At 44.3% G+C, this 18,058-nt stretch overlaps 1 protein-coding gene across 1 annotated transcript in view; it reads right to left on the bottom strand.

Annotated features, from left to right (window-relative positions):
- The window catches only part of MAGOH (mago homolog, exon junction complex subunit), a 36,091-nt gene extending 25,477 nt beyond the window's left edge, over positions 1–10,614 (bottom strand). The window contains exon 1 of the mRNA XM_078670500.1: positions 10,433–10,614. Within this exon, the coding sequence (XP_078526626.1) occupies positions 10,433–10,520 (88 nt within the window). The 5' untranslated portion in view covers positions 10,521–10,614. The remainder of the gene's footprint in view (positions 1–10,432) is intronic.
- Positions 10,615–18,058: the final 7,444 nt, after the last annotated feature.

Genomic DNA, 18,058 nt, shown 5'->3' with positions numbered 1-18,058 from the left:
TGCGGAAAAAGAGGAGAATGCGGGGCCACAAGAGGCAATAAGTACGAACAAAAGCCCATATCAGATAGCTGTATTGCCCAAAGCAGTGGATCTGTACACAAAAGTGGGTTTGGGAGCGCAGCAGAGTGCCCCACAGGGGGAATTGCAAACTTTAAATACAGGGCATATTGAATATCGGAGCATGCAGCAAGAATCCGTAGAGGAGGATAGCTCATGTAAAATCGTAAAGGGGTTTGTAGCTGATCCTGAAGCCACGAAAGGTGGTGATGAGCGTGCACCTATTGAGACTATCACTAGCATAGGAGAGGGGCTGAATATCGGCAACACAGATAAACCGCAACCTATAATACCAAATGCTGCAGCAACTGGAGTTAAAAAAGCACCAGTATTAAACCAAGGAGCAGTTCCTAAAGATAAGGGTAAGGGTAAGGATGAAACTAAACCTTTTAAAACGCCTGGCTCTGCTACAGTATCAGACTATTATAGGAAAAACCAGGGAAAAAACGTAACTATGCTAATTAGCCCAAGACGTTCTTTTCTTAACAAAATTTCGACTAAAAGGCTACAATATAGCAATGACAGTGATGACACCGATGATAATGCATTGGTAGAGTGGGAGGAGAAGGAGAAGGAGGAAGAGGATGAGACGGAATCATCGATCACTTCTTCGGTAGAATCAGAATCGGAGTCAGAGAACTTCTCAATGAGTGAATCCGAAGAGTATGAGACTCGCTCCCTGCGTCTAGAGAAGGTGCAGAGCAGTGCGGTGAAAGAAACAAATTCGAAACCCCAAATTAAAACTCTTAAGACTAGGGGAAGATCACGCGTAAGAAATAGCAAGATAGGAACTCTGCCACAAAAGGGAATATCTAAGATGCCCGATCAGGATAAGTTAGGTACAGAGCCGCATAAGGATAGATTTGATCTTTTACTCTCCACAATGCAACAGATACAAGGGGAAGCCCGGCTAGAGAGCCAAAGAGCCAAGCGGGCAAACAAGAAAATACAGAGATCTCTCCACAAAGTACAGGAAATGTGTGCTGAAGCCACAGGCAGATTGACTGAGGTTGAACAGAGGACTGGCAAAATGGAAGATGAGATGGTAAAGATGCAGGAATTTAGGCAGATGCAGGAGAAAACAGACTCTGACATACTTTGGAAGCTGGAAGACTTCGAAAATCGGCAGAGGAGAAATAATATAAGACTGCTTGGAGTGGAGGATGGCAAGGAAGGAGGAGATACAAGAGCCTTTGTTGTAGATTTGCTGAAAGGCGCGTTCCCAGAGATGGACTCATGGGACTGGGACAAAGAGGTGCAACGTGCGCACAGATTTCCCCTCACACAGAAAAAGGGTAGTGCGGGCGTAAGAGCAAGGGCAATCCTTGTGTACGTGGGAAACTATCTATTAAGAGAGGAAGTGATAATGAAGGCTAAACCCATGAAGAAACGAACTTATAAAGACATAACTTTTTTTGCCCGACCAGACTTTTGCCACACAACAGTGGAAAGATGGCGGCGTATGCGGCAACTCATAGCACCGTTTCAGAACATAGGCTGTGAGGTCTACTTACTATTCCCTTCCCGCCTCAAAGTAGGTTTTAATGGCCAGTTCAGAGTCTTCTTTTCTGAAATCATTGCGCAAGAGTATCTGACTTTTCTTCGAGAAGAGAGAACACATAGGGATCGGAATATACAAACTGATCGTATAGAAAGCTTAAAACAAGTAGCTCTTATTACAAAGAAATAACTGAGCCTTTTTTTGAATAACATGAGTTAATTTTTCAAAATGATGTATTAAGGGGGAGTGGCTGGGGGAAACTCCCCTGGGGGGGTGCGGCTGTCACACATAGGTCAGGATTGACCTATTTGCCAGTAAGGGAAGGGGGGGAGGGAGAAGGGGGTGTGGGGTGGGACTTAGGGGGGGAACAGGGCACGGCAGGACACATAATAGAGAGATGGAGTTTAAAAAGGGCATTTTCAAGAAAGGGGGAAAAGGTGGAGTGGCGAAAATTTAAAGGAGGCAATATAAGAAAGAACGTCAATGGAGTATTGATAATATGTTGGATAATTAAATGGGTGGTATACAGAAGAGATTCTAGGAGGGAAAAGATATGTGACAATGTGTACGATGAGCGTTAGGGTTGCATCATGGAATCTATGTGGTCTAAATGATCCCCAAAAAAGAGCAAAAATTGTCTTAGCGTTGAAACAAATGAATCTGGATTTTGTACTTATACAGGAAAATCATATTATGATAACACAAGCACACCTCATGACTCAGTTAGGATTTCATCTCTTAGTACACTCAAGCCAAGGGGTTAAAAAAAGAGGGGTAGCTATTTTAGCTAGGAATAATAATATTTTGACCAGGAAGAAAGCACAGGATAAATGGGGAAGATGGGCAATGGTTGAGTGCTTTATTGATGGAGAGTGGATAACGTTTGTAACTGTCTATGGCTCAACACAGGATGATCCTGAGATCTTTCAATTTTTAGATGTTGAGCTAGCAACATGGGCACCAAAAATTATATTGGGAGGTGATTTCAATATTAACGGAGCAGATGGATTGGGATTGGGTTCCTTTGGAAAATATAAAGGCAGGAAAAAGAAAGTAAACCAGGCATTACATAGTTTAGTTTTAAATAATGCTCTTTCAGATGTCTGGGGGAAAAAGAGAATGGATAGTAAAGGCTTCACATATTATTCTGCTCCACATCGAACATGCGTAAGATTAGATTATTTTTGTATTTCAAGTACCATTATTGCAAATTCAAAGATCGAAAGGCTGCCACGGATCCTTAGTGATCACAACCCCTTAGTACTCACTATGGCAACAAAAACAAATACCAGACAATACACAAATTGGACTTTCGAAAGAGAGCTATTGAAAGACGAACAATATATAGAATGTATGAACAAATGGATTAGGGATTTTTTTATTTTCAATAGGGATACAGCAGAAGTGGGAGTGGTTTGGGACACCTTTAAAGCTGGAGTACGAGGGGAAACAAAGAGCTATAACTTTTATAAAAGGAAACAATCCAGTTGAGGAATTTAGAGTTAGCTGAGAAGGTCCTTAAGGCAGAGGAGAACCTAGAAAACAGTGTTTTGACGGGGAGGGATTTGGGAAAGGCTTTGATAGAACTAGTGAAAGTAAAAGGTGAGGCAGAGGGTGAAATTGCTAGTAAGCCAGCGAAAATCTTTAATAATAAACGAGAGAAGTGCTATGAGTTAAGTGAGTCAGTAGGCAGAATTGTGGCTAGTCGGACAAGGCAACAAGAAGCTGTGGGTATAGTTAGAGAAATTAGGGATACATCGGGCACGGTTCATTCAGAGTCGAATAAAATAAGGGAAGTATTTAGGAAATTTTATGAGAACTTGTATGATGATGAACTAGAGGGCCGATATTCTCAAAGAGATAATGAGGAAATGAAGGAGTATCTCCAAGAGATCCCTATAGATATAATCGAGGAGGAGGAAGCAGATGGATTAGAGGGAGTGTTGCAGACAGAAGAAATCAAGGAGGCAATATGGAATCTGCCCTCTGGCAAAGCAGCAGGTCCCGATCAAATTCCTATAGAATTTTATAAAGTATTTTGGGACCTCCTGATAGAAGAAATAATGAAGGTTATGCAACTGGCACAGCTGGGCAAATCAGTACCTAAGTCATGGGGGAGTGCTGAGGTAGTCGTAATATTAAAAAAAGGGAAAAACCCGGAAGACCCAGGTTCATATAGGCCTATTACTTTACTCAATGCGGACGTAAAAGTTTTCTCCAAGGCACTGGCATCAAGGCTTGCAAGAGTTATTGATAAAATAGTCAGTAGCTGCCAACACGGCTTTATACCAGGGAGAGGAACTACCCACCATATACGAAAAGTAATAACGTTACTTGATGTTACTTCAGTCACAGGAGACCCGATTGCAGTGATGTTACTTGATGCAGAAAAAGCATTTGATCGGGTCTCCTGGAGCTACCTTTGGCATGCTTTAGAAAGAACAGGTATTAAGCACTGTTTTATTAAAGCCCTACAAACTCTTTATTTAAAACCGGTGGCTACTTTACGAGTGAATGGTGGAAATACGGGCCAATTCCAAATAAAAAGAGGTACTAGACAAGGGTGTCCTTGCTCACCGCTATTGTTTGCCATATACATGGACCCATTAATACGGAGTATAGAGGCATCCGAGATGATCGCACCCTTAACAACACTCATCGGGCAATGTAAAATTTTAGCTTATGCAGATGACATTGCTGTAATCTCTCCAAAACCCTCTGAATCTATAGAGCACCTTGAACTTGAGGCGATGAAATTTGGAAAGATATCGGGGTATAAATTAAATACATCTAAAACGCAGATAATAAAAAATTCATTTACTCCATGCGTAGACAATCGGGTGGTGCAGGAAGGTACGTATTTAGGGGTTATCATAATGCCAGATTTGGATACTTTAGTGGAAAGGAATATTAAACCTTTGATTAAGAAAGTAGAGAAAGACTTGGATAGGTGGGACAATTTGCATATGTCAATAGTGGGGCGGACAAATATAGTAAAAATGTTGATACTCCCAAAATTCTTATATTTATTTAGAGCAATACCTTTATTATTTGATGTTAAAATATTAAAAAAATTAGAGTGTATAATAAATAGATTCATCTGGGCAAAGGGGAAAACAAGAAGGGCCCTTAGATTCATGACACTGCCGAGAGAAAGGGGAGGCTGGGGAGTTCCAGACTTAAAATCTTATTACTGGGCGGCGGCTTTACAAAACATGATTGGTATGTTGGGAGGGGAAGAATCAGAAGAGTGGAGCAAATTTGGTTCATTAGCAATTTATGGATTAACTTTGGGAATGGAAGTGAAGGATGTACTATTGAAATTTACAGAGGCTAGCTATTATAAGAGGACAAAATTTAAGACGCTCATAGCAGCATATGACATTTGGAAAAGCTTCTCTAAAAAAATAGGTTTGGGGAAATATAACGTGTATACTAGATTCACACATAACCTAAATCTTCCACAAGAGATTTTCCCGGGACCTATATTTGCGCAGTGGGAAAACAAGGGAATTAGAAATATAGGGGATGTAAAGGGGGACCAGGGGATTCTTCAATTCTCAGATTTACAAACTAGATTTAACTTAGAAACCAGGCAATTCTTCAAATACTTACAAGTTAGGAGTTTTCTATTGAACAAAAAAGGAGGAGCTTTGGGATTCAGGCGTAATTCAATTATGGAGATAATCCAAGGTGGGGAACACTGCACAATTAAAAGGCTCTACGCTGAATTGATAAAATTAAAACGGGATGACTACCAAAACTGGAGCGAAAAGTGGAAGGACAAGCTTAACATTAGTTGTGAAAGTTTTGGTATCTCTCTAGAAAAGGCTTACTCTCTGTTATGTTCAGCACCATTGCAGGCGCAGCACTATAAAACGATATATCATTTATACTACACACCCGCTAAAATAGCACAATGGGGAGGTACAGTGGGTATTAAGTGCTATAGGTGTGGAAGCCTGGACGCCGATTTACAACATGTATTTGCTACGTGTCCTCATCTAGATCTACTAAAAAAAGAAATTGAATGTTTTATAAACAATATTCTAGGAACTGAAATTGTGCTAACTCCCGGAACTATATTATTAGGAGTCAATTTTGAGGACGCACGACCATATTGTGGGAGGGAATTTCTATTTGTTGCAGTATCTGTCTTGAGATTATGCATAGCCTCTGCATGGATTGACCCTATACCGCCTACTTTCCATAAATGGCTGGCTAAGCTATTATTAACATACAACGTGGAGGAAGAAATTTATGCAAGGAAGGGTAAAAGGGGGAGGAAGTTGGGCAAGATAATATGGGATCCAATAACGCGCTGGAAAGATAATTTAACAGTTTAAAATTGAGTTTTGTTTGAAATATGGTTAAATGAGGTTCAGATATGAGATATAAATTGGTATGCTGGTTATAATCGGAGAGAGTTATTTGACTGTATGGAAATCTTAGGAAAGGGTAATTTTGTTTGATCACACTCAGGCTATACAATCTGGAATAATATTTTGGATCAAATTACTTTAATTTTTTTTATTGTAACTGGAAGTTGCTTCCTTTATTATGCCTGCTGATGCTCTTTTGGTTGTTTTTCTCAATGTTATGCATTATTTTTCTTTCTGTCATTAATATTGCCGTGCCCTGTACATAAGTGTAAAATATCTCAATAAAAAAATTAAAAAAAAAAAAAAAAAAAAAAGAAAACTTGCTCCCACTGCTGGGAAGAAGGCATTGGGCATGGTGGGGTATTCTGTTGTGGCAGGATGACCATTTAGGCTATACTCAGGAACTTAATTGACTTTAAAAAGGTCTACTATAGCACAGGCAACTGCAAGCTGAAACCTGTGCAGGGCCTTCTTTGTTCCCCAACATCAATCCTAGTGGGAGGGGAGCTGCCTAAAAAACTGGTTTGAAGTCATCACAAAGGTGAGGTTGCTCATTTCCCTGGCAGCACCTCTGTCTTTGGTAGGCACACAGGCTCTTCAGAAGGTGACAGGAGTTTCATTGTCTTGCAATTAGGCAGAGAGGGATTGTTTGCAATAAGGCTCACAGGAACTGCTGCACACGTGGGCTGTGTTACCCCATGGACTTTTCTCATATTGGTTAGGAGGTGCCAGGAGTCATCAGCACCCACAAGCTAGTGCCAGGAATAGATGTGGATCCCCTGTGCTCCCACCTCAAAACACTACTAGATCTGCGAAAGAGGGACTGTACCTGCTGTTGCGACCTGTGAGGAGGCCTGAAAGTCTACATCTCCTCCCACTTGTACCCAGAAAAAAGTAGTAGACTCAAATGGTCCGTTGGCTGATCTCCTGTTAATCAAGAGGGACACAAGAAGCTGTTAAAGCCCCTATCCTGAAGAATCCAGCTGACCAGTTCCAACGGGACCTACCGTGGACCCTGCTGAGAGTTTCTGCTGGCTTGAGCGAGTCTTGACACCCAGGTGCGGTTCTGAGGTCCTGGGACTCTTGGTTGTGTAAATGCATACACCTCCAAATATCCTGCAAAATCTGGGACTTAGAAACATTTTGGACCCAAAGACCTCTGGAGGATCAGGACAAATCTGCCAGGTAAATCCAACGAAGGTGTGCTGCAGCTGGACCCAAGATCCAGGCTGTTTCCACTTGGAGCTTTTCTGCAGCAACAAATCAGTTTCAGAGGAGCATTGTGGAAAGAGTATCTGGCCCCATGGATCCATGTTGAATTTTAGCTTGCAGCCAAGCTCTGCTGGAGGAATCCAAGCTCCAAAGGAGTTATCAAGTTCATACGCAGAAATCTTCACCAGATGTAGGTGCCAAAATTATCTAGCTGGCAAGGGATCATTCGTGGGCAAATATTTTGAATCCCTCCCGCTCTGAGTTTTCCTGCCAAAAGTCAACAGCTTCACCAGGGCCTCATTCAACAGCCACCTAGCTTTGTAGAGCCCTTCTCAGCCACAGCCTGCTGCTTTGCCCCGTCATATTAGGCAAGTAATAAAAAAAGTGCAGGTCTTGCATTCAAAAAGTGCAGTTCTTGCCTTTTAAGTCAGACTTGTGGAAACAAAGAAAAATTGTATAAATCAGATCCTTTTCAAACTTTTTAGAACCACATTTTTATAAAAAAAAAAACCTTTGTTCCCACCTACCTTTAATGGCCATGAGGGGCGATTTTCAAATGTGCCTAAAGCATTGCATGGTAGAACATTGCAAATTTTCGATTGAAGAGGCCACAAATTTTGCACAGACATACAATTTTACTTGTAAAACTGTATAGCACACAAATGTGTGGAAATTGGGTTTCTTTATATATTTAACATTTGTCACCAAGTAAAGTGACATTGCCACTTGATTGTTTTGCAAAATAAAAGCAATTATGCGTAGCCCAGCCAGTGGGAGCTCTAAGTGCTATTTTCTTTCATTAACTCACAGTAATAGCCTCTGTGTCTCCGGCGCGGCTTTCTAAACTATTTTAAACATTTCATTCTTTAATAGAGGCTGCATATCTTGGAATTTTACTTTTTTTTAACCATATATTGTTTAATCAGTAATCCTCCATACCAAGCAGCGTCACTGGTGTGGCTGTCTGTATAGAATACCATTTCCCGAAGACAGCGTGACACTGTGCTGTACTGTGCGCGCGCCTCAGCGCGTCACAGCGGTGTCTGGAAGAAAGAGTGGGGAGGGCGGCTTGCGGCTGCTGTTTCGTTAGTTTTTGTGACTGAACTTTCCACACCCTCCTCCTTCGGGAGATATGCTGAACCAAGATGTCCTGGGCAAAGCTGCCTACATGATAGGTTCTGACCTTACAGTGGGCGGTAAATAAAGACAGGAAGACACGTTTAATAGACTGTTGCAGTGAGTGGAGAGTTAAGATAGTGACTGAATTTTTTCGCTTCGATGGCTATATCTACGTACACACTACTACATGCCTTCAGCAGCAAAATTCAGCACCTTAATTCTCCGCCTCTGAGCTGTACAGCAACCCCCGTTCCAAATGCTGTCCACTCCAGCCCGCTGATCTTGAGGAAGTCACAAACTGGGGGCTGCTTCTAAACTGCCTCATTCCCAGTCAAGGGAGGGACTGTAGCCGTTACAAAAATATAGTGAACGCAGCGGAAACATATGGGGTGTGGTAGCTTTTGTTTCAGGGACTGTTGTAGTCATCGCCAGTTTGCCGGACATTGCATCGAATTCCGTGAGACTTGGTTTAGAACAAAATCGGAATTGTTTACTTATAATACCAGAACTGGCCGGGCTGCTGGCACCCTCCTCTTCTTTTCGCTCAGAGTAGTACAATACTAATAGCAAAGGGACAGCAAAACCCCAATAAAAGATGCAAGGTTTACGTGGCTGGAACTTGTACAGGAAGCTTCCCACCCTGGTGTCAAGCAAGCATACTTTTTGTGATTTACCACAGCTTTTAAGTTTCCGGGTCCATGTGCGAGGAGCTTATCTACCCCACTCCAATCTAACACACTCTACCCCAGTTTACCCCACTCCACTCCATACATGCCAACATTTCAGAAGAGCAAAGTGGGAGATTAAAAAATCGGGAGAATGGGGCCTTGAATCGGGTTACTGTCATGTATGGGATTTGGAAATGTGGTGCTGCAGGATTGGACAGTTGAAACCCAAATGTCACTTCCTCAAGATCAGTGGGCCGGAGTGGATGGCATTTGGGGCGGAGATTGCTGTACAGCTCAGAGGCGGAGCAGGGAGGGTGGAGAATTACCACCACATCCCTCTCAGGCTGTGAACATAGCGGGTTAGATACAGAACACAGCCGTTACAGGGACCTTCTCGAACAAGCATTGGCATAGCCAATAGGTCTCGCTTTTGGGACCTTATAAGTATTTCGGTATACAGCACAATATCCTTAGTGCAACAACACCAACTGTTGCATGGCTAAACAATTAAAAGGTCCCAAACGCGAGACCTATTGGCTATGCCAATGCTTGTTGTGTATTGCTTCCTGGCGAGTTTGTTTCCTTTGCTCTCTGAGATTGCATGCACCTACATTCTACAGCTTAGAGCACTAACTGCTCCATTACAGTTTTTTGTTGCAAAAAAAAAACAGGCACCAGCCTCACTGGGAGCCTCAAGATCCGTGGCGTGCTCATTGGAGAAGTGGGCGGGGTAGAGCAGGGGGCACAATCCGCGCTTGTTCAGATCAGTGTTTATTTCCTTTGCTCTCCAAAATCATATTCCCCTAATCTGCTGTGTCCTCCTCCCCCACGTGCCTGCAGAGGTACTTAATCTCCCAGTGCCGATCCACTCCTCCCTACCAACCCTGCTTTTCCCATTTTCTAAGTAAGCGCTGTGGCTTCCGATAGTCACTGCCCCTACCCTCTGCCTCATTACATGCAGACACCTGATCCCTGGCTTGACTTCGGGAACTCTGGTCACAGAAACCTCAACTACCAAAGAGCATATTATGTTTGAACTCCTTGTGCTTTCTCTTCTATGTCTTCCCATATTCCAATGCAACATTCACCTACCCTCGCCCTTCTTCATCCTCTTGATCCCTCTCTTTCACCCCATTGCCTTCCCGCTCCCCCAACTCCTATGCATTGAAGTCCAATCTCAGCTCCAGAATCGATCAGGAAGACCTCAATTTCCATTGATTGTGGCACTGGGACCATAGAGTCTCGGAGCTTCCCCTCGCACCGAGGTTTCTGCTCTTCACTAATTACAAGCTACTGCCTGGATCACTGCTGGCGCAAGACACCGCCGTTTTTATTAATACATACGTTCAATGGCTTGAAAAGCAGTCACTGTCCTGCCGGTGTATGTGAGTGCAGAGAATACGTGATGCGATGTTAACCATCTTAAATGTGCTAAAAGTGTTACTGCGCTGCTAGGAGTCTGGATACTCCGTGAGATGGGCCTCGGAACTTACCATCTGGCCGAAACTCAAACTCAAGGAACTCGTGACCGAACTTTCCCTTATGGCCCACGTAGTATCGCAGGTAGAAGTCGCTCCCCATAGCCACCACTCTCAGGCTCGCAAGTGGAGCAGCCCCGCCGGCAGAGCACGCACAGGCAGCAACGGTCGCAGTATACTGACGTCAGAGCGTCTCATCGTCAACACAGAAAGAAGGCCAACAAGCCTTAGAAAAACGTTCGAAAGTAGACAAACGTACAAAGTGACCACGAGAGGATGGAAATTCTTGTCACGTTTCTCAGCAACTGTTTTTGTAACAAATGTACTTATATGAGGCTAGCTAGTAACAAATGTGATCGAATAAACATAAAGGTTAACATTTAAACATAGCTGCTAAGTTTTCAGTACGCACCTGTGATCGACATGGCAACATTTTAGGGAGAAAGAGGAAGATTCTAAAAAATATAATCAGGAGAATGTATTTTCTCATTAACCCCGATTGGAGGAGAAGCAATTTTCAGGCAGAAAACTGCAAAAAGAAAGCAACTTTTTTGCTACAAAAGTCGGGCGCCTCCCGCCTGTATCAGGTCTATTGATTGGCATGTATCCGTCAGATATGATACCTCTACTGACTCTTTATCACGATCAGTGGATTAAGAAATGTATGTTACTCAATTAAAATCTCGTTTTATTAAATGCAGTGCAGTACCTGGATTCAATAAACCACTCACAGCAGGCATGGAATACTGTAGATGAAATAAGAAACCGTCTCTAGATTCTTTTCTTCAGATTTATTGTTGAAAAGCCCACAAGCAACAGGGACAACAGCAATCCATAACACCTCCTTCACCACACTGACTGTGTTAAGGCACTGTACACTGCATTCTTTGTGTGGTGTTTATTGTCACCTTGAATACACCACCGACATCAGCTGCCAGCCAGTGTGCTCCCAGTCTCCAACTGAACTCTTGGAACCCGCATCATGAACATTCTTGGTATGAGATGCTGGCATGCAGATCTTAAAGGAAAATACTTACATGTAACTGCAACACACACCCCCCCCCTTACCCATAATACAAAAAAGATAATAACAAATAAAATTAACTATCTGAAAATAACTATGCATGCACAGAATAATCAGCATAAGAAGTCACTTAAAGGTAAAAGGAAACATGAACACAAAATGAGAAAAATAGATATGCAAAGAGATATAAAGTCATTGAAATCAGCATTAAAACATCACATAATCCTTGAAGCCTTCTGGGGTACTCCGAGGTATCACAGAAGTGTCCCTCCTGGGAGAATCACAAGACAAACAAGCGTGTTGCATATGCCGGTGTAAGGTTGCCGCAGTGCTGGAGTTATGTCGCGGGCGCAACGCAACTCCTGCACTGTCCCAACCTGGCCTATCCACAACATGGTGCGTCACTCCTTACGCCTGCTTCAAGCAGGCGCAGGGATTTGACGCAACATGACCGTAAAAGTGACTCAGTGACATTTTGTAGATCTCACTGCGTCACTTTTACCTGGCGTTCCGGTGACGGAACGCCCACATGACACCTGACGCAAGTTTCATGTGGCACAGGGCTTTACAACATAACGCATCTCCCTAGCTGCGTCACGTTGTAAATAAGGCGCAACGTGGCACAACGTTGCACAACGTGGCGCATGGTTTACGCCGCCGCTGCGTCACAAAAGTGTTGCAAGGGGCTCGTAAATCTGCCCCAGAGTGTCTGCGGACTCTCTGCCAGGCAGTATCATGAATTAGGCTTACTCTTGAAAATGGCTTGAGCTTGTCTCTTTGGTGCAGCCTGAGGACTGACACTTGGTTTCCTTTGTTTGATGTGGTCTGAGGACCAACTTGTATAATAACAAGCATTTGCAATGCACTAGGTCTCACATTAGGAAAGTTTGAGCTATTGGTCTTGTAAACGACACATTTTTTATTTATGTGTTGGTTTTGAAAATAGCGAAATTTATAGCTTTGTCATTTACAATACCGATACTTTTAACTTTTGCAAATGTGACACCTATAGCATTTGTAATGCAACATGTTTTGTATTTACGTGACTTAGATGTATTGATATTACAAATAACAATGGCTTTTAATTTTTTTAAATAATTAATACTTAAATACAAGTTATTGTAATTCATAATGGCAATAGCTTAAACTTTTGTAAATAACTTTTGTGAAGATTATGTTCAGTGTATTTTATTGTGACGAAAATCCAAGAACAGAAATGAAATATTAACATCTTTTTGTGACATTTGTAATAAAGCTTGAAACATTGAGAGAACATATTTGAACCAGTTGTTGTTGAATGGTTGCACAGATTGATACTGTGGTGGTGCTGAGTGATGTGGTGGCGACGAGTGATGCTGTGGTAGCGCATAGTGATGTTGTAGTGCCCCTGATTGATGCTGTGGTGCCCCTGAGTGATGCTGTGGTGGTGCCATAGATAGATAGAGTGAGGGCGATAGATAGCGAGAGAGAGGGCGATAGATAGATAGATAGAGTGAGGGCGATAGATAGATAGAGTGAGGGCGATAGATAGTTAGAGTGAGGGCGATAGATAGATAGACTAAGGACGATAGATAGAGTAAGGGTGATAGATAGAGTGAGGGCGATAGATAGAGTGAGGGCAATAGATAGAGTGAGGGCGATAGATAGAGTGAGGGCGACAGATAGATAGAGTGAGGGCGACAGATAGATAGAGTGAGGGCGACAGACAGATAGAGTGAGGGTGACAGATAGATACAGTGAGGGCGATAGAGTGAGGGCAGTAGATGTGTGTGGTTGTGTGTGTGTGTGATTGTGTGTGTGTGGTTGTGTGGTTGTGTGGTGTGTGTGTGGTTGTGTGTGTGTGGTTGGGTGTGGTTGTGTGTGTGGTTGGGTGTTGTGGTGTGTGTGTGTGGTTGGGTGTTGTGGTGTGTGTGTGTGGTTAGGTGTTGTTTGTGTGTATGTGTGTGTGTGGTTGTGTGTGTGTGGTTGTATGTGTGGCTGTGTGTGTGGTTGTGGTTGTATGTGTGGCTGTGTGTGTGGTTGTGGTTGTATGTGTGGTTGTGTGTGGTTGTGTGTGTGTGGTTGTGTGTGTGTGGTTGTGTGTGTGGTTGTGTGTGTGTGGTTGTGTGTGTGGTTGGGTGTGTGGTTGGGTGTGATTGTAGGTGTGTGGTTTTATGTGTGATTGTGTGTGTGTGGTGGTGTATGAGATTGTGTGTGATGTGGTTGTGTGTTGTGTGTGTGTGTGGTTGTATGTGTGTGTGGTTGTATGTGTGTGCGTGTGGTTATGTGTGTGTGTGGTTGTGTGTGTGGTTGTGTGTGTATGTGTGGTTGTGTGTGTGTGGGTGTGTGGTTGTCTGTGTGTGTGTGGTTGTGTGTGTGTGTGTGTGGTTGTATGTGTGTGTGTGTGTGTGTGGTTGTGTGTGTGTGCGTGGTTGTATGTGTGTGTGCAGTTAGAGAAGGATGTATGTGGAAGAGAGCAGCAGATCAGCACCTGAGAAGAGAACGGAGTTAAAGAGGGAGGCGGGGTGGAAGAGAGCAGCAGATCCGCACAGGAGAAGAGAACAGGGAGTTAAAGAAGGAGGCGGGTGGAAGAGAACAGCAGATCGGCACAGGAGAAGAGAACAGGGAGTTAGAGAAAGAGGCGGGTGGAAGAGAACAGCAGATTAGCACAGGAGAAGAGAACAGGGGGTTAAAGAAGGAGGTGGGGTGGAAGAGAGCAGCAGATCCGCACAGGAGAAGAGAACAGGGAGTTAAAGAAGGAGGCGGGGTGGAAGAGAACAGCAGATCAGCACAGGAGAAGAGAACCGGGAGTTACAGAAGGAGGCAGTGGAAAAGAACAGCAGATCAGTACAGGAGAAGAGAACAGGGAGTTAGAGAAGGAGGCGGGGCGAAAGAGAACAGCAGATCAGCACCGGAGACGAGAAAAGGGAGTTAGAGAAGGAGGCGGATGGAAGAGAGCAAAAAGATCATCACAGGAGAAGGCAACAAGGAGTTAGAGAATGAGGCGGGGTGGAAGAGAAGAGCAGATAAGCACAGGAGAAGAGAACAGGGAGTTAGAGAAGGGGGCGGGTGGAAGAGAGCAGCAGATCAGCACGGCAGAACAGAACATGGAGTTAAAGAAGGAGGTGGGGTGAAGGAGAGCAGCAGATCAGCACCGGAGAAGAGAACAGGGAGTTAAGGAAGGAAGCAGGTGGAATAAAACAGCATATTTGCACAGGAGAAGAGAACAGGGAGTTAGAGAAGGAGGCGGGGTGAAAGAGAACAGCAGATCAGCACATGAGAAGGGAACCGGGGGTAAAAGAAGGAGGCAGGGTGTGAGAGCAGCAGATCAGCAGAGGGAGAAAAGAAGAGAACAGGGAGTTAGAGAAGGAGGCAGGGTGGAAGAGAGCAGCATATCAGCATGGGAGAAGAGAAGAGAACAGGGAGTTAGAGAGGGAGAGCCATAGATAAAGGGAGGGAGGGCGATAGATAGAGGGAGGGAGGGCGATAAAGTGAGGGCGATAGATAGAGTGAGGGCGATAGATAGAGGGAGGGCGATAGATAGATAGAGAGGGCGATAGATAGATAGAGGGAGGGCGATAGATAGAGGGAGGGCGATAGATGGAGGGAGGCCGATAGATAGGAGGAGGGCGATAGAGGGAGGGGGATAGATAGAGGGAAGGCAATAGATAGATAGAGGGAGGGTGATAGATAGATAGATAGATAGATAGATAGATAGATAGAGTGCAGCTAGGTGGACATTTCGGACCGCTTACTATAATCTCGACACAAACAAGCATTGCTAAAGCAATGCGGTAGGTCGAGACCTAAAAAGGCAGAATATTATGGGTGGCGCACCATGTAGAAGAATGTTAAGACATTCTGGACAGGGCTTGTGCAGCATCATTTTAAAAATGTCTGGCATTCTGCACTAGAGGACAGTGGCTTTGATAGTGGAACACGACAGAGTGAATCTATGATTGATGTACCTTATTCTGTATTTGTGGTATTGGATTGGGGTTGGCACTTTAACAATTATATGGGTTAGAGTTATAGGTGTTCTTGTGCTGTGCTGGTAACACCCTGGTCCTTACATCTACATCTTACTTACATTAACACTGTGCATGCCCTTGAATGCAGACGGACTGCAGTGAGAGTGTAAAACAGCATCCCTTGAAAGATAAGTGGCATGTTCGCTGGAAAAGCATACAGAAAATCCGAACGTACTCTCTGGAATTTACCACAAACATGCCTTCATGGTGAGTTGATTTCGGGGGAGGATGACTGCATGGTCCTGTGACGCTCCATCCCTTGCAAAACAGGTAAATATGTGTTGATCCCTAATCTTAGGATTGACTCAGCTGATAAACGCTGTTCAAGGGGCTGCTGATGTTTGCGCCCTCCCTGTAGCAGCATTCCTGTGGCTTGAGGAAATGTGATGAATTGAACCTTTGGTTGTTGACTTCAGTACCTCGAGACAAATAGAAGTAAGCTCTCAGTGAGTGAGTCAGGAGCGTAGTGGCTTGTTATCAAGAGAGTCATGAGGGAGTTGCAGGGTTTTTGCTTCTGGGTGCAAAAAATGTTGCCATAATATTTTACTTAACTGATTTACACTTGGTTAGTAAATGATCACTTTCCCTTTCAAGTGTGTGCACGCTGTGACACGGCCCTCATGCTAACTCATGAGTCATTTAACTCCTGTTTATGTATAAAGCAGTGTAAATCTTTTCGCCCATGCCTTTGATTCAAAAACCCATAGCAATGTAAAAACGAGTGGTGTGCACGCACGCACGCGATGTAAGGAAAACAAGCCCTCACCCAAAGGGAAAAAAAACAAGAGCTGCTGCTGGCTCTACTCCGAAGGAAGCTAGATTACCGCTGCTAAAGACATGATGGCAGAGGAAAAGCCTGACAAAGGAGGGAGAAGGCTGCTGGAGGTGCGAAAAAAAAGCGCTCGCGAGTAAGGAGGGGCTGTTCTGCTGGAGACGGCTGTAGAGTAGACGGAGGGAGAAGGCTACTGTAGGTGCGAAAAAAAAAGCGCTCACGAGGAAGGAGGGGCTGTTCTGCTGGAGACGGCTGTAGAGTAGACGGAGGGAGAAGGCTGCTGGAGGTGCGAAAAAAAAAAGTGCTCGCGAGGAAGGAGGGGCTGTTCTGCCGTAGACGGTTGTAGAGTAGTCGGAGGGAGAAGGCTGCTAGAGGTGCCGTGAGTACGGGTGCCTGAAGGGGAAAGAGAACACGAAAAACAAGTCAGATGGGGGTGGGGGCGGGGGAGAAGGGGAGTGAGCGAGTGGGAGGGAAGCGCTGCGCTTCAAGAGCTTGGTGGAGGGGGGGCGGGGGAGCCAGTGAGTGGGAGGACGGAAAGGAGCATATGGGGATGGGGTGTGAGTGAGGGGGAGCAGAAGCCTTTGATGGTGGTGTGCGAGGCCAAGCGCGCGCTGGAGAAGCGTCACACTTCAAGAGTTAACATGCATTGTGAGAAATCCGCATGGAATCTGCTTGGTCAGAGAGTTTGTTTCAACTACATTACTCTCGTCTATTTATCCCTGCGGGATAGAATAGTCGAGACCTAATAAAAAGGGGGTAGTATATTTGTGAGTTATTTGTTTGATACGAATAGTGACTGTGTCTGATATTAAGATGCCTTGTTTGAGCAAAAGGTGGTGTTTGGGGTGCCGTTGTTGTTCTGCTGATGCTTGACTGGAGGAAAGACAACCTGCACCTCCGGAAGCACCCCAAAACTTTGACATGTATGTAAAGCATGGCATTGGCCCTATTATGTTTAGTACATTGTGGCACAAATATCTTAAGGACAATGCCGAGCTGCAGTGGCCACTAACAGGTACCTTTGATGAACAAAAGCTGAATTTCCTGCAGGATAAATTGTTTGCAAAACGAAGTAGACAGTTGATGTTTGATTCACTTCAGGTATGGCGAAAGGAAGCTAGACAAAGGTGCATGAGAGCACAAAAAGAGGCCCGAGGAGGGAAGATGCAGACAGTGACTCAGAAAGCAGTAGCGTACGATAGAGGGGAAAATAAAAAAGGTAGAGTGTGCTGATGGAAAGTTTCAATTGCAATGTGATTAATCTTTTGTCACCCAAGAGGAGGGCAATACATTTGTGGAGGAGCGTTTAGACACTCGACCGCCACCTCCCTATGCCCCACAGAGAATATACTCTGTTGTCACGACACCTCAGTCTTTTGCCTTTCCTGCCTCCACCTCTGGTTCTTCTGCTCTTGGCCTGGCTGCTTCAGCTACGGCACCTCCTGCTTCTTCCGCTGATGCAATGACTGCAAGTCTCCCAGCTACGCCTATTGTTTCCGCTTATGCTCTCTCTCCTTCCCTCACACCCTCAACACAACCATTATTAACACCCGTGTCTGCCCCTTCATCTATTGTGTCCTCCTCAAATGTCTATTCTCTGACATTGCTGAGCATTGGGACGCCGGTGCATGTACCAGATGAAGGGAATTGGGCAGCAGCTCGAGAACAAATGAGGCGGATGCTGATTCGATTTGATGTGGGAAACGAGGAGAAAAAGATGGTGGTTGACCAGGCTGCACAGTGTGCCCGGAATCCAATTTACAGTGTGGAGGATGTGTGTAGTGTTGTGAAAGATTATGAGCCATTTGTGCAGCAGCATGGCCTCAAGCATATGT

Source organism: Lissotriton helveticus, chromosome 1_2 (assembly GCF_964261635.1).
Source record: "Lissotriton helveticus chromosome 1_2, aLisHel1.1, whole genome shotgun sequence".
Lineage (NCBI taxonomy): Eukaryota > Metazoa > Chordata > Amphibia > Caudata > Salamandridae > Lissotriton > Lissotriton helveticus.
Note: the sequence above shows the minus strand (reverse complement) of the source record. Positions and strands in the feature narration are given on the sequence as shown.